Consider the following 25322-nt stretch of genomic DNA (forward strand, 5'->3'; position numbering starts at 1 on the left):
AGCCTGAGGTCAAACTATTTTCCAGCAACATCTACTAGAGTAAGTTTCTTAGTGACCACCCAGGCCCCAGTGTCCTCTTCTGTCAAATGGGAGTGACACACCCTCACGGGCTGGGGCAAGGCTTCTGGGAGGCGGCGCTTGTCCAGTTCTCAGCACATAATGAGTGCTCAATAAACGCTGGTGCTGATGAATGGCTGATGGGGTCACTGTCACGCTACAGGACAGGTGCTGGGACACAGCAAGGACTGCCTCAGCCCTGTTTTCCAGAGAATGTGGTCTCATGGAAGAGGAAGCTGCTACAGGTGGAGAAGGCTGTGGCCTTAATGACCCCTCAAGCAGGGTGTCGTCAAGGGACAGACCTCAGCCCGCTTCCTCCCAGAGGTGGGGTGGAACTTGTAACCTGCCCCACACCCCGACGCACTCAGCCACAGAGTCAGTGTCCACATCTGCCGCTCGTCGGTCTGCCTGGAGGAGGCAGGGCTGCTCCCTCCCTGGGCCTACGAGGCGAGAGGTCGTCACCCCCCACCCCAGCCCACCCTGCCCATGCACACAGCCGTGCCCCCTGCCCATCCCGGGCTCTTGGGGTTTTGCTTCTTCTGGCATCTGTATCCCAAATCCACAGACAAGCTGATGGGATGAAGCATCTCAAGTCACACACCGTAATTTCCCCCCTTTATCTACCATTAACTACTGAGGACCTTCCTTTACTCTGCAAAAGCATCATTGTTTGGGGGGTGAGGGGAGGAGGGACTTGTAGAGACTCTCGCACTGGTTGCTCTGAGGACATCCCAAAGGTGATCCCACACGCTGATGTCCTGGGAGGAATCAAATCTGCAGAGATGGGAAGCAGAGCAGGAGGTGCCACTGGCTGGGGCGCTGGGGGCGCAGGGGCGCAGGGGGCGCAGGCAGGGAGTTAGTGTTTAATGGGAGAGAGTTTCCATTTGGGAAGGTGAGAAAGTTCTGGAGGTGGACTGCAGTGACACTGGACAGTGCTGAGAGCATACATAGTGCCTCTGAGGGTCTCTTAAGATGAAGGTGGTAACTTTTATGTTATGTGTATTTTGACCTTTAACCAACGTAAAAGAAAATTAAAAAAAAAAAAAAAAAACCAGAGCTGAGTTGTAGTCAACACGGGGACACCAGTTCAAAGAACAATCATTTCTTAGCATCTGTTACCGGGAAGGACAAGGGGACCCCGCCACGACAACAAGCCAGGAGAGTGACATCAATGCTGGACGCCGGGACCCCAGAACCTGGCGGGTGGAGGTCTCAGCCAAACATGCAGAGCTCTGCCCCCCCACCCCGGGGTCGGCTCCCACAGCTGGAAAAACAAGCCCCACTCTCCAGAGCAAGAGATTAAAAAAAAAAAAATCTGCTCGAAACATCGGGGACATTTTTACAGATGATATCCCTCTGGATACTGTGATGAAACCAATATAGGACTAGAGGCACAGAGCAACAACGTCATACAGCCCCAGATTCCCGAGCCTGGACATCTCAAACGAGCACCTAAACTTGGAGAACTCAGCACCGGAACAAGAAAGGGTTGATTGTTTTCCCGATCCCCAGTAGAAGCAGCTTGCCCCCCTGCTCCCCCCACCCCAAACGCAGCACACATGCTTTTATGGTGCCTCAGACTTGGTGCAAATCCCAGCCGTCTTTTATTAAGCCAGGCGGACCTCGAGTCAGCTATGACGGGGCAGATGCCTGCATTGTGAGGCCCTATGTGGTTACTTGGGGTAACGGACATCCCTTTGAATCACACACGCAAATAGACCCCAAACGCCTTGAAAGAATGCTTTTTAAAAATGAAAGTCATCAAAATCAAAATAGAAAATATGAGAGAAACATTCATTTTATGAACAGAGAGGGCTCCCGAAGTGTGAAATAAGATAGGAGACATGTGAAGATCCCACTATGCGCCCCACAAAGCTTCCAAGCACCTCTGGCAACTGAGCCTTTTCACCCCTGAACAGACACGTCTGAGGACACCACTGGCAGGGGGCAGCAGCCTCCATCTATGAAAACCATACAGAGATTAATATTTCACAAGTCACTAAGGCACTAAACGATAAATGGACAAGGCAGGAGAACAGGAAGAGAAAACCCAAATGATGAACGTGTTTTAAAAGGTTCAACGCTGACAGCAACGAGAGACAAAAAAAGAAGCAGGGACAACACACAAGCAGCCCCCAAGGAAAGTACCAAATGCTTCTCAAATAATACTCCATCCTGGCCAGGGCGTCCACAGCCCCGCAGAGCCCCTTGACAATTGCTATCAAGAATCTGGGCCCAGACATTTCACTTCTGGAAAGTAAAACCTAAAGAAACAGACGTTCCATAAAGCTTTGACCCCAAAATGTTCACCCTCCTGTGAAAACTGGAAATAATCAAAATACCCAACCATGGAGAAGTCCAGTAATGAAGGCCCTGCAGAGCCACTAACTGGAAGCAGGCTCAATAAACGGCTCTCAGCAGTGGACACTGCGGGTTAAGGATGCCATCTTGCTTCTCCTCTACACAAGTCTTTTTCCAAAGACTCACCACGAGCAATCTTACTTGTATAACCAGATAAGAAATGCACCTGTTTTTCTACAGGAAATGAATTTGTTTTTCTACAACAAAGTCCATGTCTTCCACTACCATGCCTGGACACAGCAAAAGGACAGTTAAGTCCAGCACCGGAGCTGGCAAAGCCCAGGCCACCCTGGGTTTTGTCAATAAAGCTTTATTGGAAACATGGCCCCGCCCACTCGCTCTGTGATGCTGGTGGCTGCTCTCCTGTCCTATTGGCCGTGTGGCCGCCAAGTCTGCGCTATTAACACTGAATGTGTGCAGGGAGGCCACCCCAGCGCAGTGACCTCCAGCTTCTCACTAATGAACAAGCTTTCGGAACAAGGCGTGAGAACCAGCTTAGAACCCTGCACGCGGGTTTACCTTTTTGGCAATGGCTGTGTGTCCAGCACCGCTCCACGAACTGCCCGTTGATGACGGTGGCAGGGCAGTTGGTCTTGCCCTTCGCAGTGCCTGGGCAGATGTCGCCACACTCCTCGTTGTCGTCTTTGTTGAGCACAATGTAATTATCCTCCACGGAGTCCAGGATGCGGGACCAGTCGATGGTGGCCAGGTAGCAGAGCTCATTGTTCTTCTCTATTCGGACGGAGCCCCGGGTGATGTTCATGAGGTTGTACAGGCCAAGCTCCTTGAGGTGGACCATCTCGAAGACGACCAGCGCGTAGTTGAAGAAGAGGCGCGAGCCCCGGATGACAGTGAGGTTCGGGAACAGGTCCTTCAGGCTCTCCAGCCCATAGACCCGGAAGAGCAGCAGGTAATCAGTGATCATGATGAGTTTGGGGAAACTGAGGTCTCGGAAATCCTCGGGCTTCGTTTTGAACATCAACAGTATCTGCAAATGTCCTTCAATGACAGAGCAGTTTGCCAGCTCGTGAAGTCTCGTGAGGTTGTTCCGAATATCCATGCCGGGACACACTGGGGGAGACAGCAGAAAGCGGGACGGGTGAGAAGCACGACATGGAAGGGGCAGGGAATTGCTGCAGGGACAGGTCCAGGGGTGCGACACACATCCCACCCTCGAAGGGCCCTGTCCGTGGCATCATTCTCTTTTATTCACCCTGAAATCCTTAATCGTTTTTGAGAATGGGGCCCCCCGTTTTCACTCGGCACTTGGCTCCATAAATTCTACAGCCAGCCCTGATTAGTGCCATTCTCTGTAAAATGTCTGTGCCTAAGTAATTACTTTCAAAAGGCAAAGAAAATAATTCCTTTGGCAGTACCTATTAGAAGCCTTAAAATCATCACATCAGATATGACGCAATGGAGACAGTGGGATTACAGGGGGTTGAGTCATGCGGCAGGTGCAGCGAGGAGGGGGCACTGCCCGTGAGGAGGCAACACTGGAGAGCTCCAGGAAATGGATTTAGGAGGATAGAGGTGCCCACAGCAGAAATGTGGTGAGGACTGCTGGATGGGTTTTGTCGGGTCTCCCACCTCGGGTCCCCTCTTCCTGCCTCGAGCCCCTTCCAGGCAGTCAGCCAAAGCTCAATTACCTTTACCGGGTGTGGCAAGGCTTTCCCAGAGAGCTGGCACCAACACCCCCACATGCCCATTCTCCCAAAGGTGGACCTTCCACACTCCAAACCCCCCGCCCCGGGCTCCCTACCATCCTGCACCTCCCTCAGGGTTCTACCCTAAGTCAGCCTGCCACTCCCTACAATGGGACCCAGCAAGGGTGAGTGACATCAGGCAGACACTTTAGCCACGCCCAGCAGTGTGTACACAGGTAAAGTTATCTATTTTGTTGTTGCTTATTTCTCCCAAACGTGTCACAGTCATCTCCAGACTCTGTGCCTCAGCTCCCTAGACTGGGCAGGGGTGCAAAGGCATGCTTTATAAGAACTCAGGTAGTCAATACTCTCAGCCTGGTGGTCAGTCTCCCGAGTCTGCACTCTGCTGCCGTGGCTGGAGAGCAGCAGAGACAATGGTGCATCAGTGCACGGAGCTGTGTCCCAATAAAACTTTATTTACAAAAGTAGCCTTAGGGGCCTCCCTGGTGAATGCAAGGGGTTAATTAAGCACAGCACTATGAAGCTGTCCACAGCCTCTGTAGCATGAGTTTGGTTCCCAGCCAGGGAGCTGACCCACATGGCGCAGCAGACCTCTCCTGTCTCGCCTGCTGCTCCCCTCAGCAGTGTATTTCATCAGTCTGCCTCTTCTGTTCCCTGCTCTGTCTCTGGTAAATCCGCTCACCCTCCCGCGCCTCTGGCTTATACCCTGGTTCTTGTATAAATAAAATAAATCTTAAAAAAAAAAAAAAGTAGCAGTGGACCAGCATCCTGCCCTCAGGCTGTGTAGCTTGGCGACACTTGACCTCGTGCAAGGCTGCCCCACAGTATTCCCCATGATGATGGGAATGTTCTAGATTTGTGCTGTCCACTCTGGAGACCACCAGCCACATGTGGCTCTCAAGCTCTTGCGAAGTGGCTAAGACTGAGGAACTGAATCTTTCCTCTTACTCTGGTTCGTGGTGAGTGGAAACAGGTACACACGGCACGTGGCAGGGGACAGGGTGGCACTAGCCCCAGTGACTGCAAACCTCTGTCTTAGCTCCCCATTTCTAAACCCAGCTCCTCATACTTCAAGTCCCCGGCCAGAGGGGTGGGGAGGAGTCAATACAAAATGGGGGAGCACTGTGGATGGTGGTGGGCCAGGGGTGCTTTGGTGGCAGGAGCACTATGGGAACAATGATGTCAACCAACATAACCTCAATATAAGTAGATTAATTAAGTAATTAATCAATGGTACCATTTTAAAAAATCCAGTTTAGATCCAGGCTGCCTCTAGGCAAACTTCTCTTGTCTCCTTTCGTCCATAAACCTATTTGGACCTTTATCTTCTCCTGTGCCCCTTACGCTCAAGTTGACATTCATTGGAATCGAACTGTTTAGACAGTTTCTTCCCATCGACACACACACACACACACACACACACACACATCCCTCAGCATCTGGAAGAGGAGGCTCAGTATACAGCCCCTACTTCTTTTATTCTAAGACATGAAACCAATATCTCGGAGGCAAACAGACTGGGCTAAAGAATAGTAGTAAATCCTCTTAAAAATCCACCCTGAGAACTACCTGCTAACGACTCACAAATTAGGAAAAAACCAGAAAGCAAACAAATGGTGGAAAAGCCATCGGCCGTGTTCCTACATATACGGGCTGAACATCTCTGATGAAAAGCTAGCATCTGAGACATGAAGGAGTGAATGGTAAAACTGTCACTTTCCCGTCCCGCCTGGAATGGCACCATTGCTGCAGGTGACGGGGGTGTGTGGGGTCTGGGGCAGCACTATCCAATAAAATAGAATATCACCCCTATATAGCATCTTTTTTTTTTTTTCTTAAATAGAGGCATGTTTTATTTATTTATTTATTTGTTTGTTTTATGCATGCACTGGGTACAGTCAGAAGCGCGGGAGGGTGAGAGAATTCACCAGAGCCAGAGCGGGGAGCAGAGCAGGCAGAAGGACCGAAGGACACTGCTGAGGGGAGCAGCGGGCGGCAGGAGAGGTCTGCGCGCCATGTGGGACCCTCCTCTGGTGGCCGGGGAGCAGCCGGGGATCGAACCGGCGCCGCAGAGGCCGCGGGCAGCTTCGCAACCCAGCGCTCAACCACTGCGCCACAGGGGAGGCCCCCCTATATAGCATCTTAATTTTTCTTTAACAAAGGGGAAAAGAAGGGGAAAAAAGAAACAAGTGAAATCAAGTCTATTTTATTTAATCCAGCATATCCCAAAACTTCATTTGAGAACATAAGCAATACTGAAAAAGATACTCTACAGGAATTTTTTCACACTGTGCCTCCAAAACGTGGTTTCACACTTAGGGCATGACTGAGAGGCTAACTTTTCATCAGAAATATTCAGCCTGTAGATGTAGCGCTCGTGAAATGTACCCCTGAAACTTTATCGATGAAACTTGACTAGAAAAGAAATGATTCCAGACATACCAAAGGGTTTTCCAGCAACAGAAAGGAGTCTTCTTTTCTGTACATCTAAAAGAGCTAAGTAAAAAGCTGTACATCTGCACCTAAATGAGTTAAAGTTAAATGAAAGTAAAAGTTCAGTCACCCTGGCCACAATTTGACAAGCCCCCTGGAGACAACAGGTGCTACGCAGGCCAGCACAGGTAACAGGATGCTTCTGGCAAAGCAGAATGTTCTGTCAGACAAGTGCTGGTCCAGACTTTCCTGCCCAGCCAGTGGAATCTGAGAATGTTCATGGCGAGGAGAATGATGGCAGACCTCCTCGCCAAGAGTCCCGACCCCTGGTTTTCTCTCCAAGGGGCACCGACAGGAAGTCTGGGCACACGGGACATTCTTTCCGCTTCCAGTGACGAGTGTCCCCGTTCCTAATCGCAACATTCTTCAAATACACCCTGATGACCTGCTTTGGGGACCACATGCTCCCCTCTGCATTTTTTCCAGGTTAAGCACTACTTCCTCCTAAATCCAGAGGTCCTGTGCCAACAAGGGGTCAGGGGCCTGACCGTCACCTATCCCAGCTTTAGGGAGGACTAGAAACCTGCCCCAGCACCCACGCCTGCCACTGGGAACCCTGGGCCACGTCCTCAGTCTCTGTGCACCTGCTTCCTCACTTGTAATCGGGCATCACGTGGCCCGAGCTCCAAAGCACAGGTAGCCGGGGTCTGGCCACCACATCAGCACTTCACGCTGACGACCATGGAACCCCTTCCTTCAGATTTACTACCTTCAGAAATGACAACTTACTCACTCCGGGTAACCGGACACCATTAAGGTTCTCCATGGCTGGAAAAGCTGTGGAAGACAGCAGCAGATCTGGGCCCTAACTCAACCTCTGGAGCCAAAGAGTCAGCCTTGTGAAAATGACTACTTTCAATCCATGTCTGCTGGGCACACCAGTGTGCCAGGCACCATGCTGGGTAAGGGAAGTATCAGGACAGATAAGGGAGATGTTACTGCAACAGAGGGGACAGACATGCCGACTGGTTGCTGTGTGACTTCAAGCAAATGACTTCACCTCTTTGGACTTGCACTTGGTGGGTGTCGCCGGGGTGGGAGAGCAGGTGCACAGGTGGCGATGGTAGTAAGGATGAATGTCACGGGGAAGCCATCTCTGAGGAGATCTGAGGGCCTTCAGGAGGCCCCGGAGGCCTGTGCAGACTGTGTGGGGTTGGAGGGTAAGACACGAAACCACCACGGAGAAGGACAAGGGGCAGTTTCACAAATGCAGCTCCCTTGGACCTGAGGGGCCTAGTCTGCAGTAGGTTGGCACATGCGCTGTGAATGCGTGGTCATTCAACCCAGCACTGTCCACACAGCCCAGACCTGAGCCAACAGAGTTGTGCAGCAGAGGGGCTGGCTCAGTGGATCATGGCCTGGCTGCACGATGCCACGGGTCTCAAGCCCGGACACATGTGATGTGTGAGATGCTCAGGCTCCCCCAGGCTCCAGATCAGAAGTTCTGGGTGCAGGGCCCAGGAATCTGCATTTTACCACATCCTCCAGGTGATCGGATACATTCTCCAGCAGGGGTTAGAAAACTGCTACAGCCAGATAGTAAATATTTTCCATTTGTGAATGATATAGTCTGGGTCTCAACTACTCAGCTCTATCTTTGTAGCACTAAAACCATGACAACTGGCATAGTCGTGCGCCAATAAAACCTTATTTAGAGACACTCAAATTCAAATTTCATCTAATTTTCCTCTGTCGTGAAGTGACGGTAGTTTTTGCTCAACCATTTTAAGATGTAAACACCATTCTCAGCTCAGGAACCACACAAATGCTGGTGTCCTGCCAGATTGGACCCCCTAGTCTGCCAATCTCTGATGGGATGGAACAGTATGCAACTGTGAAAAGGAGCGAGAAAGCTCCTTACAGATGATATGGAAAGCTATCTGGGATATTCTGTTAAGGACAGAGCAAGGAGAAGACCAGACTGTGTGATATACTATCACTTAGGTAAAAACGGGGGGTGAGGGGGAGGGAATAGATATACCTATTATCTTCTATAGGCAAACACTGTTTTCCAGGAAGGTAAACACACACACACATAAATTATCACACCGGTTGTTTTCAGTGAGTAGAAATAGGCAGCCAGGGGTCAAGAAGGGAAAAACAATTTCACTACCAGTGCCCCTCACACCTGTGAATTTTGGCTCTGAGACTTGATCTTATAATCAAAAAGTCATCCATAAATTAAATGGGAATAAAAATGAATAAAAAGCAAGGAAGTGAGGCTTGAACAAACCAAGCACTGGCAAGGAGCCATGGGAGATGTGGAAATCAAAGAAAATCCTGGGAAAGATGTAACTGAAGATGCTTCCAATAGCTTCTGTCTGCTTGGGTGGGGATGTCTTACCCCTTGGTGTCCAAATGCCACCTTTTCCCACACGTCTAGCAGATGCAGTTTTGGAAAGTACCTGCTTTGCACGGAGGCACTGGAGAGCCCAAGGCAGGGCTGCTGCATCAACCAGGTGAGGCACAGCAGCAGAAAGCCGAAAGAAAACTCAAACATGAAATCAGACCATAATTCTCACCAGTTTACCTGGGACTCATGTCCAGTCTACATTTTGAAACACAGAACAGCAAATCATGCTCAGCTGGAAATTCTGAAGCTCAAATTCTGAGAGTCACTCTCAGCACCAACAGAACACGGGGGCCCCCTCTGTGAAACTCCAGCCAGGCCCCCTGCCGTGTCCTGGACTTTCCCAGGGGTAACAGATGAAAACAGCCCAAAGGGATACGTGCCAACAAGGGATTGTACATGGGCACCAATAAGCCAAATCCACACATTTCAGACCACGGTGATAGGAAACCACCCACAGACACTTCTAATTATTTTCAGTAACCATGTCCTGCAAATTCCCCTGGAACACCGACTTAGCAAGACCTGGGGCACGCAGGGTGGGTTCCTGCAAACCGCTGGCCACAGCGCTTCCATCCATCCATCAGTACATCATTTTGCTTTGTCACGTTTCTCTGAGAGATCACCCTCTGCAATGTAGCTTGTTTCATTCACGGTGAGCCAGTCAACAGCACCCAGCACCCAGTCCACACTGGGCAGCACTGGCCCAACTCCTGCGTGTTCTCTGCGAGGCCTGGTGCAGCCTCCTTGCTCTCAGGCCTGGCGTGCGCCAGAGCAGCACTTCGCACTGGGAGAGGGGTCGTTTTAAACAGCAAAGTCAAAAAGAAAAAAATGCAAAAAAAAAATAAATAAAACAAAACACAGCACCAAATATAACCACAAAAAGGACACTTGTTTAGTCCCTCCAGGGCTGTGTGAATCCACAGTGGGGGTGCGGAGTCAAAAAGGCTGGGATGGGGGCGGAAGGGAAAGGTGATTGAGATTGTTCTCTGCTCTGGGCATGTGTGGAAATGACCACCTTTGTGTATTTGGGGGTTCCAATAACCTCTCGCAACTAGGGAAATTCAGAAATATGGGATCTGTAAATACTGGGGATCTAATGAGTACTTAAGTTTAAATGTTCGATATGAAGAATATTAATCCAATTATAAGATATCTAAAGTCTAGAGAAAGCTACAGAGATGGAGAACAGTTGGGGGGGGTGGGGACGGTATAAAGATAAAGGGGTCCTTGGAGTGTCTGCAGGATGGAAGGGACTGTCCTGTATCTTCAGTGTGTGGGTGGGCACACATCCCTGTGCATGGGTCAAAACTGGACCCCCAAAAGTGAATTTCGCTGTGTAATTTTTTAATGTAAAAATTTAAAGAAATACAGGCCAAACTGACAGCGCAGTCGCCTCCCAGAACAGAGAGGGCAGGGCTTTTGAGACAAAGTATTGAAGGAGGACTTTGTTTCTCCTCTAAACGTTTGTAACTTTTTTTGTGATGGGAATATATTACTTGTTATTTTAACTTAAAAACCATAAATACGGTCCAATTAAAAAGCATCAACCAAGCCAGCCCCGCTGTATTCTCAACAGAAATTAACACAAGGGGTATCGAGAGGAAATCTCACAGCCGTCACTCTTTTTTGGGGTTCTAGAGTTAGAGCCAGTGGCATGGATCCTCATTCACTGCCGAGACGGCTGTTAACGTAAGTGAATGCTAAGATGGCCCACACGCAGCTAATGAGGGAGTGTCACTGGTATTTTCCCACCACTGGAACCCACCTATTCGGTGCAGCAAATGGTGTAAAGTGTCTTTCATACAGTTTCTCTGTCAAGGGGAACTTGCAGCACCCCTGGGTGCTTCACTTAACCGGACTCATGCACATTATACCACGGGCCACACAGCTATTGGGCATGTCACCGCGCTGCTCCAGGAGTTTGTCTAAGTCAGGAGCCAGCAAACTTTCCCTGTCAAGGACCAAAGTGTAAATATTTTTGTGAGCCCTGGGATCACAAGGCTCGACTCTGCCCTGACAGCACAAAGGCAGCCGCAGATGATGCGTAAACAAATGAGAGTGACCCGTGCCAATAAAACTTTATTTACAAAAGCAGGTGCCATTTGCCCTCAAGGTGAGGTTTTCTGGCCCTTGTTCTAGATGAAGGAGTTTGACTATATGTAAATTAAAGTGGGCAGAGAAAGGCCTGGAGCAGGGATTGGTCCTCCGTGAAGAAAGGGCTGGTATTACAGCACACAGGAAGGCCAGGTGCAGGTGAAACCTGGCTGGAAGACTTGCTTCCCAGTGGGAGGGAGCGGGCAGTGGCAAGCCCCAGAGGTCAGCTGGGGAAAGGCTGCAGGAGACACGCTGCGAGGTGAAGGAGCACCTCTGAGCCGTCACAAGACAAACGCTGTGGGCAGGGCAGTGGGTGAAAGGTGTCTGCCAGGGGAGGCTTGATGGAAGCAGGCCTGAGGTGGGTGGTGGGCGACAGCTTCAGGGGTGGGCTTCAGGGGAGTAGTATGCATTCACCGGCAGAAAAGGGAAAAGCTCTTGGGTGGATGGAGGTCCCCAAACAAAGTGCGGAGAGAGCAGGGACACAGATGGGGCCCATAGACTTTTTAGGTTGCCATGGAGAGGGGGGTGCTACTGGCATCTAGTGGGTAGAGACCAGGGGTGCTGCTCACACAACTCAAAATTCACAGGACAGGCCCCCCCCAACCCAATACTTATCCAAGCCCCAGTGTCAAGAGAGCTGACGTTGAGAGGCTCCGCTCTGACCAATTTAAGAGTGGAAGTCTTAAATGATGGGGTGTGGCGAGGTGGGCCCCCCAAGACTTCTGCAAGTGAGTGGGGCAGGGACCGGGGCCGCAGGGGAGAAGCAAAGATCAGGAGTATCCTGGGGAGATATGGAGCAGGCAGGAGTTCTGCTCTGAGGACCACAGTATACACCAGAACCCCCCAACACACACACATACACACACACACACACACGCACGCGAGAAGTTTCTCACGCTGCCCCCAAGAACCCGGGGAACACAGAAGCAAGCAGTGCACACTTCAATTAGTGACTGACTGGACTCCCCCAAGGCGCTGTGGGTTTTCACTTTAATTACTCCCACATCACCTTCATTCTGACTCTGCAGTGCCCACGGGTGATCCCTGGCCAGGCCAGCCGGCGCGGGGTGCAGGAGCTGGCCTTGCCCAGCTCTGGGAAGTGGCAACAGGCAATGAGCCGGAGAATGAATTGGGGTAGTGCACCCCACCTGACACTTCCTAGAAAGAGCCCCCTATTCCCTAACAATATCACGGACTTCCCTCCACCGCCCCAACCCATGCCACAATAATGTGTGAAAAGGCCTGCTCCTCCCCAACCCTGCCCTATCTATTTGACAGGCTCCTGTTTCCCATCCTCAGGGCAGGGGTGGGAGGCTCAGGGTCTAGCCAGCACACTGAAGTCAGGGTCGCGGAAATCCTCAGCTCCAAAACCAAGTCCCATTTTCTCACCTGCAACAACGGGCTGTAACGCCCGCCAGGGCCGTGGTGAGGACTGCCTGAGACGCACACAGAGCACAGGGAGCAGCGCTCGCCTCACATTTGCTCTTGTTATTGTTCGTCAGGTATTAGCTGGGGATAACAAAGCCGTGTCTGGAGTGGGAAACGCATATTTACCAAGCACCCACTGTCTACCAGGCATTGTTCTAGGCTCTGAAAATGCAGCCGTGAGTGGATGAAACAGAAGCCTCTGCCCTCGTGGAGACTAAACATGTGGCGCCCAAACATGTAAAAAGGGTAAAACCACCTACTGGCCCCAGAAAGCCCAGGCAGCGTCCACAACCACCAAAGCCACGAGGAGAAGAGAGGGGAGCCACAAGTGCCCCCCACATGCACGGCTGGCCTCGGTCTAACACTTGTTTTGGATTTTCCTAACAAGAACCTTCAGTGAGCGCCCACTGTATACTAGGCACTAGGGGTCTTCAAGGCACTGCCCGATTCGAGAGTCCCTCAGCAAACTGGGCTTGTCAACTCCAGAGCCTGTGTGTCTGCCCCGTCCCCCTCCGTCCCCCTCCGGCCCCCTCCTCATAGTAACTGACTTCCTTTTATGGAGAAATCTGAAGTAACTCGAGATATTTTTAAGGCAAGGCCTCAGACATCTTGGTGGGAAACGCCTGCTGTATTCTCTTAGAGGGTCTTCAGTCCTTGTCCCAACCGGGGAGCCGGCTCCCAAGCCCTGGAAGGCCCCACGGTTGGGGTTGTGCCTGTCTGAGACCCAGGCGGGAGGGTCCGCCTCTAGGAGCCTCTCCCGCAGGCCCGGGGCTGCCAGGTAAACAGGGCCCAGAGCAGACGGGTGGGAGCGGCGGGGAGAGGGAGCCTGTGCGGAGACAGAGGACAGGGACGGCCACCAGGAGCCCGGGGCAGAAACCACAGCTTCCCGCCGTGCCCGGCCCGCGGCAGGGAGCTACGCCTCGCCCGCCGTGGCTGTTCCCACTCCTCGGAGCAGGAGAGGAAGAACCGTATCAGCCTCCAGGGGCCACTGTGAGGGTCCAGAGAGATAAGGGGGGGCCCGTCCGTGGCGCCCAGTGACACTAACGACAACAGTCGTGATAAAAACTACCAGCACTTGTGCTACTACAGCGCGCGGTTGCCAGGGCGCCAGAGTTGGCCTCCGGACGTCTGGAAACAGAACCCAAAAGCGTAAACATGGAACCTGGAGTCCAGGGTAGCCAAGGGCCCGGGACGGGGTAGGGAACGTGGAGTGGCCGGTTCCACAATCCCCCTCGGCCGGCCGGCAGCGTCACCTCCCTGCAGGGACCCCAGGAGGCCCCCAATCCGTCACCCTAGGCTCCGGTTCCAGCCCGCGCGTCCCGGGGCATCGGGTGGCCGCGGGCCCCGGTGACCCCAGTTCTCGAAGGCGACCGGGGAGCGCGCGAGCCCCGGCGCGCGGGGCCGGAGGGGGCCGGCGGGGTCCGCGGCGCGGGGCGGGCACTGGGGCAAGGTTCCCGGCCGCGCCGGCACGCGGGGCGCGGAGCCGCGCGCCCAGGCGGGCAAAGGCCAAGGTCAGCGGCTGCCGCCCCCCACGCGGCCGGGCCAGGGCCGCGGCCCCCGACCCGCGCCCGCGCGCCCCCGGGGAGGCGCTCGGCGCCCCGGGGCTCCCCTCGGGCCGGCGCCCGCGCCCGCCCGCCCGCCCGCCCGCCCCGGGCCCCACTCACCCTCTCCGGGGTACAGGTGGCCCGCGGCGCCCACCAGCAGCGCGGCCACCGCCAGCACCAGCGGCGCCGCCGCCCCCCGCCCGCCCCGGGCGCCCATGGCCGCGGAGCGCGGGGCCGCGGCGATCAGAGCGCGCGGCGCCGGCCCGCCAGGCTCATGCTCGGGCGGCCCCGCGGGCCGGGCGCGTCCTCTGCTCCGGCCGGCCGGGGCCGCAGCCCCCCCGGGCGCCCCGCGCCCGCCCCGCGCGCTCGGCCTCCGCCGCGGCAGATGGCGCGGGCGGCGCGCCCCGGGCCCGGCCGGCCGCCCGGTCTCGGCCGAGCCCCTCGCTGCGCCGGCTCCCGCTCCCGGGGCGCCGCGATCCGCGGCCGCCGGACAGACGGACGCGGGACGGACGCGCGGCCGCGCGGGCACCTGGGCGGCGCGGCGGCGGGCGCGGGTGCTCGGCCGTAAACAACGCGGCCGTCAGCTGGGCCGCGGGCCGCGGGAAGAGGCGGCGCGGATCCGCCGCGGACGGGACTCGGCGCCGGGGCCGCGGGAGGCGCGGCCCCGCCCCGCCCCGCCCCGCCCGGCCCGGCCCGGCCCGGCCCGGCCCGCGACGGGGGCCCGCGACAGGGGCCCGGTCCCGACCCCGCGGGGCTCCGCGACAGCCCCGCGACCCCCCCCGCGGAGCCCGGGGGCTCCCCGATGCCCGGCCCGGAGACGACCGGTCTTTCCCCTTTCATGCGCGGTGGACGGGGGCGTCATTGTGTTTCAGGCTGCGTTCGCCGGTTATTGATCTTGATACTTGGATGTTCGGTGCGCCCCGAAACGTGCCCTCGCCTCCCCTCGTCCTCCCCGGCAGCCCGGGCGCCCCAGATGCCCTGGCCCTGCGCACCCCGCCAGGCCCAGGGGACGGCCGCGTGCTCGCGCTCGCCCCGTGCGCTCCGGGCGACCCGGCCCGGCCTCAGCGCGGCTCGGTCAGAGGAGTGACCCCTGGGGCAAGTGCGGCCCTGACGCCCGAGACCCTGCGCGCCGGGCAGGTGGACAAACCCGATGTTGTCCAAGCGGACCCCAAGTCCCTAAGGGCTGAGCGCCTAGCGAATGGAGGGTGGCCATGGTCGACTCGCCTGACTGAAGTGGGGTGAGCTCCCCTCACTTCCTGTGTGACCTTCGACTAGTGACCTTGCCTCTCTGGGTCTGCCTCACCTGCGCAATGGACAGGACAGGCCTGCTGGACAGACAAGGGCAGGCGCCGGTGGCACAGCTCTAGGCCCAGGCATCCCGCCCTTCTCTCCTTTATTAGACAAATGTTAGTTAGTTAGCCAGGAGCTGGGCCAAAGCTACTGCAGCCTCCAGGCCTTCACCCTGGCGGTTCCCCCAGCCGGGAAGCTTCCGGTAGGCTCTCCAAAGCCTGGCTCCACCTCTCGGCTCCAATAATCCTTCCCTTTGCAAATGCCCCCTCCCCTCCTCTCTCTGTTGCCTTCCCTGCTATTTTTACAGCACCAGCGTCTGTCTCCACCTGAAGTTCTCAGTTCCTTTCTGGTTATCTTCAGCCCCATATAAAGGGAGGGATCATGTCAATCTTGTCCAGTATTTTACACCCAGTACCTGACATAGCTGTTGTTTCATAAATATTTGTTGAATGAAAGAATCAACATGCAGCAAGTAGTGGGAATTTAGTGAACAAATAAACATAGTCCTCTTCCTTGTGAAACTTCCCCATCTAGTCCAGGAAGGGCCACTAATTAAATAATCCTATGTGTTATGAGGGCAGGTGAGGGGGTAGGGCATGATCCCTTAAAAAAGTGACTTGGAGCTGAAATCTGCAGGGGAGGATGTCAGCTTAGGGGAGCATCAGGGAAGTGGTCCAGGTAGAGGGAACAGCATGTGCTAAGTTGTGTTCTTAAAACAGAACCAGGCACAGTAGCTGAAGCACAGAAAGAGAAGTTGGACTGATGGATGAAACTCCAAGGGGCAGAACCTCAGATACATGTTGTTAAGTCACCCCCAGCCCCATCTTTCTTTATCCTAAAACAAACGGGGAGGCCTTAGAGGGTTTACACAGCAAGGTTGATACAGTCAGATTTTCTCTCCAATAACATCTCATTGTCCACAGGGAGAACAAAAAAGAGGCAGCTACGGTCCCAGCGTATCAAGAACAGTGGGTTTAATAAATATCAGCCCCTTCTTCTTGTGCAAATCTGTCCACAGTAGTAGACTTCCTTCTCACCCATGGGCGCGCCAAAGTCCACGTCAACTCCAGGTGGGCAGCCTGTGCTGCAAAAAGCATGAAAGGAAGCAGGTTGTCTTCTGGAAACTTCCGGATGCAAAGCTTCCAGGATGAACATAAAGCCAGAGGATCATTTCACCACCACTTCCCAAAAACACTTATTACTCCTTTTGTAAATCCCCTCCCCCAAAACCATGCAAAAACAGAAAATCTACTTCTACCTTTTATTAAGATTTAAGAATAGAAGTAGGAAATCGCCATTTGGCCATGTCCAAGTTTACTGATGCAGGCGAATCATCCTGGAATGGACAGTGGGGTGGTGGCACGATATTCTGAATGTATTCAGTTGCATGGTTAAAATGGTAGATCTTATGTATATTTTATCACAATTTTTAAAAAAGGAACACAAAAGACACAGGGGAAATTTAAATGCTTATCACTAAGTCACAGAATCCAGTATAAAAAGACCACGTAGCTTCTACTACATGATACTCTGCAAAAGGCAAAATTACAGAGACAGTAAAAGATCAGAGACGCCAAAGGTTGTCGGGGAGGAGGGGCAGAAGTAGGAGGAGCTCGTGGACATTTTAGAGAAAGGGCATGGAGAAGGAAGCCTCGTTCCTGCCTCTGACATGTTCCAGGTTTTCTAGTTCTGAGCTTGAATTCCACCCCCCTCACCCCCCTCACCTCCAGTGTTAAGGGGCTGTCCTGACCCAGACACCCCCTGCTGGCTCATCCCTGCTCCTAGTACCTTTCCGCACCTGTCACTTAAGGTTGACCACGTGGTCTCCAGTTCTGAGCCCCGAGGGTGCCTCTGATCACTCATTTCACAAACGTTTACTGGGCATTTACTAGATGCCAAGTTGAATGTATGTGTTTCCTGTCGCTGCTGTAACAAAATACACAAACTTGGGAGCTAAAACAACACATTTATCATCTTACAGTCCTGGAGGTCAGAAGGATATTGGAGGTATCTTTAGGGCTGCATTCCTTCTGGAGGTTCTGGGAGAAAATCTCTCCTTTGCCTTGTCCAATACTAGGGGCCACCAGTCATCTCCCCTATTTCGAAGCCACCAGGATCAGACCAAGTCTTTCTTATGCTGACATTTCTGTATTTCCCTCTCTCACGCCTCCCTCTTCCACACTTAAAGATCCTTGTGATTCCACTGGGCTCACCCAGATAATCCACACTCATCGCCTCATCTCAAGGTCAGCTGACTAGCAGTGTAAATCCCCCTTTGCCATGTAACCTAAGACATTCACAGATTCAGGGATTAGGACACAGAGGAGTCATTATTCTGCCTAACGCATTGCTGATGTAACCTTAATTAAATCAAACAAGATCTCTGCCCTTGTAGAACTGAAAACAAGTCATAAAGACATGCAGAAGGGAAGCAATAAGAAAGACAATTGCAGATAGCAGTGAGGGCTGAGGACAAAATAAAACAAGATCTGATAAGAGGTAATGCAAATACAACTGGCTGGAGGGTCAAGGGAGAACTGGGGAACACACCCTGGGGTGGGGTGACTGCATACTCAAGAGGGATGAATCTGAGTCCTCCTGTTCCCCACTTTACTGTCATGCTGACACCACTGGTTTGGAAAGAGAAAACACGAAGACTTATAAAAGTGAAACCTTTGATGTATCACTGCTGCCACCATCTCTTATTATAAAGTAGCTCAATGAGAATTAAATCAATAAACATCCTGGAGAAAGGAGATCAGCATCAAGGTAGATGTCCTGGTTATTTTCCAGACAGTCTAACAGGACAGATGTAAGAGCCACAGGTCATTAGTGAAAAGCAGGCATTACAAATTCCACCACCAGTGGTCCGCTCAGATATGAACACAATCAGCCACTAAAGGACAGCCACGGACAAGGAGGTGTTTCCCCAGCTGTTAATAACGCACCCACTCGGGCACTCTGGCAGCTGTTCCAAATGCTGGTGAGTGTGTGGCAGGAAATCTAGAACTTTTAAGGGAACATCTCAAATCTGTCTGGCACTTTTTACCTCCTCGAATTCTTGTAAACCAATTACTATCCAGGAGATTTATAACCTCCCACTGAAGAGCACAGGTAAGTAAGTAGAAGGGTGAGCAAACACTGATTTCTAGAAACTGTATCTAATTTAAAACACACAGTTAATTATCAAAAAGGCAAGAGATACAAGTTTTGATGAAGCTGTGGAGAACAGGGGCACTGGTGCCCTGTTGGGGGAAATGGAAATTAGTGCAGCCACTGTGGAAAACTGTATGGAGGTTCCTTAAAAAATTAATAGTTGGGGCTTCCCCTGTGGCGCAGCGGGTTGAGCACCGCTCTGTGAAGCTATCCGCAGCACCGGCTCAATTTCCAGCCAGCCAGGGAGATTCCCACATGGTGTGGCAGACCTCTCCCATCTCCCCGCTGCTCCCCTCAGCAGTGTATTTTGGTCCTTCTGCCTGTTCTGTTCCCCATTCTGTCTCTGGTGAATCCTCTCACCGTCACCCCCCACCCCTAACACCTCTGGCCTGTACCCAGCTCTTGTATGCATAAATAAATAAATCTTTAAAAAAATCAATAGTTGAGCTAACATATAACACAGCAATTTCATATCTGTGTAACTAGCTAAAGGAAATCTCTCAAAGAGATATCTACATCCTGATGTTCATAGCAGCGTTTTCTACATGGAAGCTATCTGATTGTCCATGGGCAGATGAATGAATGAATATGTTTGTATACATACACATGTAGAACATTTCCTTTTCTCCTGTATATTCACATTTATTATATACCTCTGTGATGGAATACTACACAGCCATTAAAAAGACAAAAACCATCTGTGACGTGAATGGGTGTTGAGGACCTTATGACGAGTGAAATAAGTCAGAGAAAGATGAGCATGGTATGATTTTACTTGTACATGTTCTATAAAGAAACCAAGCAAACAGGTGAGCTAAATAAAACAAAATAAATTTCGTTCTGTAAGACCAATTAATGGTTCCCAGAAGAGCAGAGGAAAAGTGAGTAGTTTAATCCGGAAAAGGGGGAGGCACTGGTGAAGGATAGATCTGGACCTTTACAGTGACCTGACTGTAGTATACGCAGGTTGATTTTTCAACGACGAACACTGTAGTAATTCAAAGTCACTTCCATTCTAAAAGTGGTTAATTTTGTTATGCGAACTTCAACTCAATTTTAAAAATACACACACTGTGTTTGTAGCTATAGCTACATGAATGTTCACCACTTCTTTTTAAGCACTGGTAGCATTTCGTAAATCTTCCTCCATGTGGCTCCAAGCTTCCAGGTCACAGGACCCCCAACACCAACACCCCATTAATCTCCCTCTCAGTCTCCTACCCCAGAATCCAACCTAGGCCATCACACTGCCTTGGGTGCTCCCTCCCAGGACTGCGCAGGCGCCGATGCAGCACATCAGGTGACAGTGGCAGCATTTGCCCAGGTCTGCTCTCTGCCCAAGGTCCACAGTTTATCAAGGTTGACATTCAGGTAGAAGCTCTGATTCCTCCGGAAGTGGTGATGCCGCATACCACCCTTCCCCAAGTAACCTGAGTGGCATTTGCCAAAGTTGATCTCGTGGTGACTGCCAGCCTCCTGGAGGGCGGTGCTCCCCACAGAGCTCAGTACCTCAACCTGCAGGGCCCCTTGGGGCGAGCCCGAAGGCCACATTTGAAGAAGCATCCAAGACCCTGGGTCTTGTAAGTCCATCCACATGGTGGCGCGTGGCGGGTTTCACCTTTTTTATGTAACTGAACAGCACTGTGTATCTAGACCTCCTCTTCTGTACCAACTCATCAGTCAGCACCCGCTTGGGTTGTTTCCAGTTCTTGGCCATTGTAAATAGGGTGGAACAAAAACACAGGGCGCACCTACTGCTTCACATTCGTGTTTTTGTATCTTCAGGTAAGTACCTGGAAGTGGGATGGCTGGATCCTGTTGAATTTCTATTTTTAATTTTTTTTAAAGATTTATTTATTTATTTATACAAGCACTGGGTACAGTCAGAAGTGCGGGAGGGTGAGAGAATTCACCAGAGCCAGAGGCGGGAGCAGAGCAGGCAGAAGGACCAAAGTACACTGCTGAGGGGAGCAGCGGGCAGCAGGAGAGGTCTGCGCGCCATGTGGGACCCTCAACGGCAGCCGGGGATCGAACTGGCGCTGCAGAGGCTGCGGGCAGCTTCGCAGCCCAGCGCTCAACCGCTGCGCCACCAGGGGAGGCCCTCTATTTTTAATTTTTGAGGGTTCCCCATACTGCCTTCAGTCATGGCTGTGCTGATTTAGACTCCCACCACCAACAACAAACAAGGGTCCCCTTCTCTCCAACACTTGTTTCTTGTCTTTTGGATACAGCCATCCTCACCGGTGTAAGGAGATAGCTCATCCCCGCTGCTTTCACTTGCATTTTTCTGGCAAGAAAAGATGAGGCGCACCTTTCCATGCATCTGGGGCGTCTGCAAGTCTTCTCTGGAGGAGTGTGGACTCAGATTCTCTGTCTACTTCTAATTGGAGATTTTTAAACTTGAGTTAATTAACAAGTTAATTGAATAATTAATAAGTTGATTGAATAATTATAGTTAATTAAGTTAATTATAAGCATTTGGGTTTGATGTCATCCACTTGTTTATTTTTGTTTCCCTTTGCATCAGAATCAAGTCAACAAACATATCTATAACTATAAGGCCGATGTCAGAGTGTATCACCTATGTTTTGTTCTATATATTTTATGATTTCATGTCTTATAACCCAGTCTTTAATCCATTTTGAATTAATTTTTGTGTGTGGTGTTAAATAGTGGCTAGTTTCATTCTTTTGCAGGTGGCTGTCCAGTTTTTCCAACCCTGTTTACTGAAGAGAATTTTTCTTTGCTTCATTGTGGGCTCTTGATTCCGTTGGCATCTGTGTATTTCTGGGATCTCAGATTTCTTCTATTGATCTGTGTGTCTGTTTTCATTATAATACCACACTGGTTTAAGTATTATCACTTTATAGTATTATTTGAATTCCGGGAGATTAATGCCTCCATTTTTGTTTTTTCTCAGGAGTGTTTTTTTTCTTTGGGATCTTTGTTCTTCAAACAAATGTCATGATTTTGTTCTATTTCTGTGAAGAATGCCATTAGGATTTTCATAAGGATCACATTGAATCTGTATGCTGTTTTGGGCAATATACGCATTTTAATATTTCATATAACAAAAACTTCACCATTTTAAAATAGACAACTCAGTGGTGTTTAACACAGTCACAAGGTTGTACGGCCTCCACTTCCATCTATCTAGTTCCAGAACATTCACATTACCCCTATAAGGAAAACCATGTGCATTAAGCAGTGGCTCCCTAGTGCCCTCTCCTTGACTTTCTGTATCATTGGATTTACTGTTCTGGATGTTTGCTGGAAACGGAATCACACCACACGTGACCTTCATGCCAGGCTCACTTCACTAAGCATATGTGACCAGGTCACCGCATGGCACGTTGCATCCTTCTCCTGGTGGGAAGATAGTGCAGTGCAAGGCGCACACCACCTCTTACTTATCCACTCCTACCCTTTGGCTATTGTGAACAGACACGTAGAGCTTTGCACTTTTTTGGGGTATCTACCTGAAAGTAGAATTGCTGCATTACAGGTAATTCTCTGCTTATCTTTTCGAGAAACACCACTTTGTTTTCCGGTGTCGGCACCGTCTTACACTCCCACCACAATGCACGCCTCCTGAGGCTGATAGGGAGGATTTAGGCTAAATCCTAAGTGTGCTGGGAAGTGGAGCCTGATGCCGCCATGGCCAGCGGGCCCCTCCAGCTCTCCCATCTCTGCCAATGGAGGTGCCGCCTCTGCTGCTGCACTGGCCCAAGGATTGATGGCAGTCACCTTGTTGTTCACATACAGCCCTTCAGCAGATCCTGCGGGTTCTTGCTGCAACACCCACACGCAGCTACTCACTGGCTCCTCAGCCTCCAGCTCCCATGGCCTCTCCCCTGGGTACAGTCACTGCCCTGCTCTCTTGGCTCCAGCCCCACCTCCCTGTCTGCGCCAGCAGAGGGAGCCTGTGAGCACCTGGGTCTGGTGCAGTCCCTCAGCCAGGGGTCCTACCTCCCCACTGGCTCAGGATCCTTTTACCTCTCCCCACAGCACTTGCCTCTTTGCCTCTGGTCACCCCAGCTCTTTGCAGGGTGAATGGGATATGTTCCAGCCACTGTATGTGCTGCTTCTTCTGTCTACAAAGCTCTCTCCTTCAAGCCAATTTATTGGTCTGTTAATGCCTACCTCTTGTAAGAAGGTTCCCTCACCACCGAGGGCAGGAGCTGCACAGATGCCTGTCTCTCTGTCCTTGCAGTGCTCCGGGCTCCCCGATGTTCCAGGTATTGTTGCTGGCGCTTGGCACCTTCATGAGCATCTCTGCGGGGTGCGTGAGCCTGGACGGGCATGTGTGTTTATTAAGCCTCTATCAGCTGCACGCGTGAGAAACCCCAACTGGAAGTGGCTTAAACCTTAAGAGATAAATCCTGTATAATCTGACATATCTGTGGGATCGTAAAAAGCCCAGCATGTAAAAACAAATGGTACAATGGTGGTTATCAGAAACTGGGGTGGGGGGTGGGGAGATGTCTAAGGATCCAAGCTTGCAATTCGGATCAAATAACTTGTGGGGCTCACACACAGCATCGCAGTTGTATTCACAACCCCGCATTATAAACTTCAAAGTTGCCGAGAGACTGAATCGTAATTGTTCCCCCTACAAAAAAAGAAGTAGTGATTCTGTAAGGTGATAGAGGTGTTAGCGGACACTCCAGTGGTAATCACGTTGCAAGATATAAACGTATCAAATCTGGGGCTTCCCTGGTGGCGCAGCGGGTTGAGGGCAGTGCTGTGAAGCTGTCCGCAGCCTCTGCAGCATGGGTTCAATTCCCGGCCGGCCAGGGAGATACGAACATGGCGTGGCAGACCTCTCCTGTCGCACCCACTGCTCCCCTCAGCCGTGTATTTCAGTCCTTCTGCCTGTTCTGCTCCCCGCTCTGTCTCTGGTGAATCCTCTCACCCTCCCGCGCCTCTGGCCTGTACCCCAGCTCTTGTATAAAAATAAATAAATCTTTAAAAAAACATATCAAATCAACATGATGTGTACCTTAAACTTACACAATTACATTTCATTTATTAAATAAAACTTAATTGGAACTTACTACCTCACTGAACAAGGAGTCTCGAGGTTGGGAGCTCCCGAGTCTCCTAAAATCAGAATCAGAATCCAGATCATCGTCCATGGCTCTGCCCTTGCCTTCACAGCATGTCACATGACTGGAGATGCTGACCAGGTGGGGACGTGCTGCATCTGGGGCCTCATGAATCAGGGGGGATGTCCCTGAGGCAGCCAGACACTAGAGCTTAGAGAGATTGGGCAGCCATCGCGCACCCGAGAGAGGCTGCGCTGAGCTGAGAGGGTATGTGGGGTGGGCAGTGGGCCAGCAGCTCAGGCATGCACCCATACACCTGCACTCAGGAAGTGCCTACTGTATACTCTGCACGAGCTGGCCCCGGGAGCCAGTGGTCGGTCACACAGGTTGGGTTCTTGCAGGCGACCCTAAGAGGAAGATTTGGAGGCCAGGATTTATTAAAAGGGAGTCCCCAGGAGAAGTCAGGAATGGACTGCAAGAGGCAGGGTGAAGAAAAGAAAGGGAAAGAAAGGCATGGACCCCCAGGGGAGCCCCGGCCTGGCCTGCGGGGAGCTCTGTGGGGCCCACATTGCAGAGCGTGTTCAGTCTCTGTGGAAGAAGTGAGGTTTGGAGTCACTGCAGAGCCCAGGGCAGAGCTGACGGCCATGGGGTGAGCACTGAATGTACAGCGAAGCCACAGAGCCTCACAGAGTGGGAGCAGGGACGTGGGGGGCACAGCTCACGTTCAGAGCCACTGTGCCTCGTACATGGGCATGACCCCAGGAAATCCTTCCTCTGGACCTCAGTAGTACAAGCACCACATCCTCAAGAGAGCATGGACCTGGTACCCTCAGTCCGCAAATATCATTAAGCACCTACTATGTGCTCTGACCGTGGATCTAGAGGTAAACAGAGCAGCTAAAACTCCCCTTCTCACACAGCTCTGAAAACACACAGTAAAAAATACGCACAAAATAAACACAAAGACATATACCATCTATCAGACAGGGGTGTGCGCCATGAAGGACAGTGACACATGATAGAAGTGACCAGTTAGTGGACAAGGGTGAGATTTTAAACAGGGAAACCTCAAATATGGCGACAGTTGAACAGAAGGGAGTGTGGGAGGAAGCCAGGTGGGAACTGGAGGAAGCGCGTTCTAGGAAGCAGGAAGCGCAGTGCAAAGGCCCTAAGGCAGAATGATGCCTGAGGTGCTGGGGGCCAAGCTGGGGGCTGCTGAGGCTGAAGCAGACGGAGAGAATGAGAGGAGACAAGATGGAGGCTCACACACCACCGGGCTGGCCAGCCCAGCCCAAGGACTTCAGATCCAGCTCTCAGGTCTGTCGTGAGGAAACATGAGGTGACACAGGTCATGCAGTTCACACAGGCATGGCGTAGAGCAAATGTTCATCTAACTACCAGGGATCATTTTTCAAGACCATCAACAGAAAGGAAAACAAAGCCTTCTATAAATGGCTTTGAAAATGAATCACCACCAACAGGCCCAGTAATAAAATAATCATCTCCCAGCATCTCCACCAAATCATGAACAGCCAACAAACCTCGATTCCGCACGCGCCTCCCAGCCTCTCGTTCTTGGCCTGACCTCTGACTCCAAGAAGAGGGTCTGAGGACTTGAGGCACGTTCCCAAACCAGGAGAGCCCCGAAGGTCAGTTCTGAAGTCACATCCTCCGTCCACCCATCAGTCAAGGCCAAAACAAGCAGGAGCTGATAAGCCAACTCTATTCTGAGTAGGCTCCCACGCCCGGCCCGCCCGGCCCGCCCGGCCCTAAGTGGAAAGAGATTTCTCCCTCCTTGGCTAAGAAACGTGCGTGAGCTCAAAGCACAGGG

General features: G+C 51.9%; 2 protein-coding genes across 4 annotated transcripts in view; one reads left to right on the forward strand and one right to left on the reverse strand.

The window, feature by feature from the left end:
- INSR (insulin receptor) overlaps window positions 1-14214 on the reverse strand; it is a gene marked incomplete at its 5' end in the record, with an annotated part of 97151 nt that extends 82937 nt beyond the window's left edge. For all 3 annotated transcript variants that reach the window (XM_084251378.1, XM_084251377.1, XM_084251376.1), the window contains 2 exons: window positions 2938-3489; window positions 14118-14214. In XM_084251378.1, coding sequence (XP_084107504.1) covers window positions 2938-3489; window positions 14118-14214 — 649 coding nt within the window. The remainder of the gene's footprint in view (window positions 1-2937; window positions 3490-14117) is intronic.
- The window catches only part of LOC311182543 (olfactory receptor 7G3-like), a gene marked incomplete at both ends in the record, with an annotated part of 735701 nt that overhangs the window by 443784 nt on the left and 266595 nt on the right, over window positions 1-25322 (forward strand). The window lies entirely within an intron of this gene.

The sequence above is a fragment of the Talpa europaea genome (assembly GCF_964194135.1).
Source record: "Talpa europaea genome assembly, chromosome: 12".
NCBI classification, from domain to species: domain Eukaryota; kingdom Metazoa; phylum Chordata; class Mammalia; order Eulipotyphla; family Talpidae; genus Talpa; species Talpa europaea.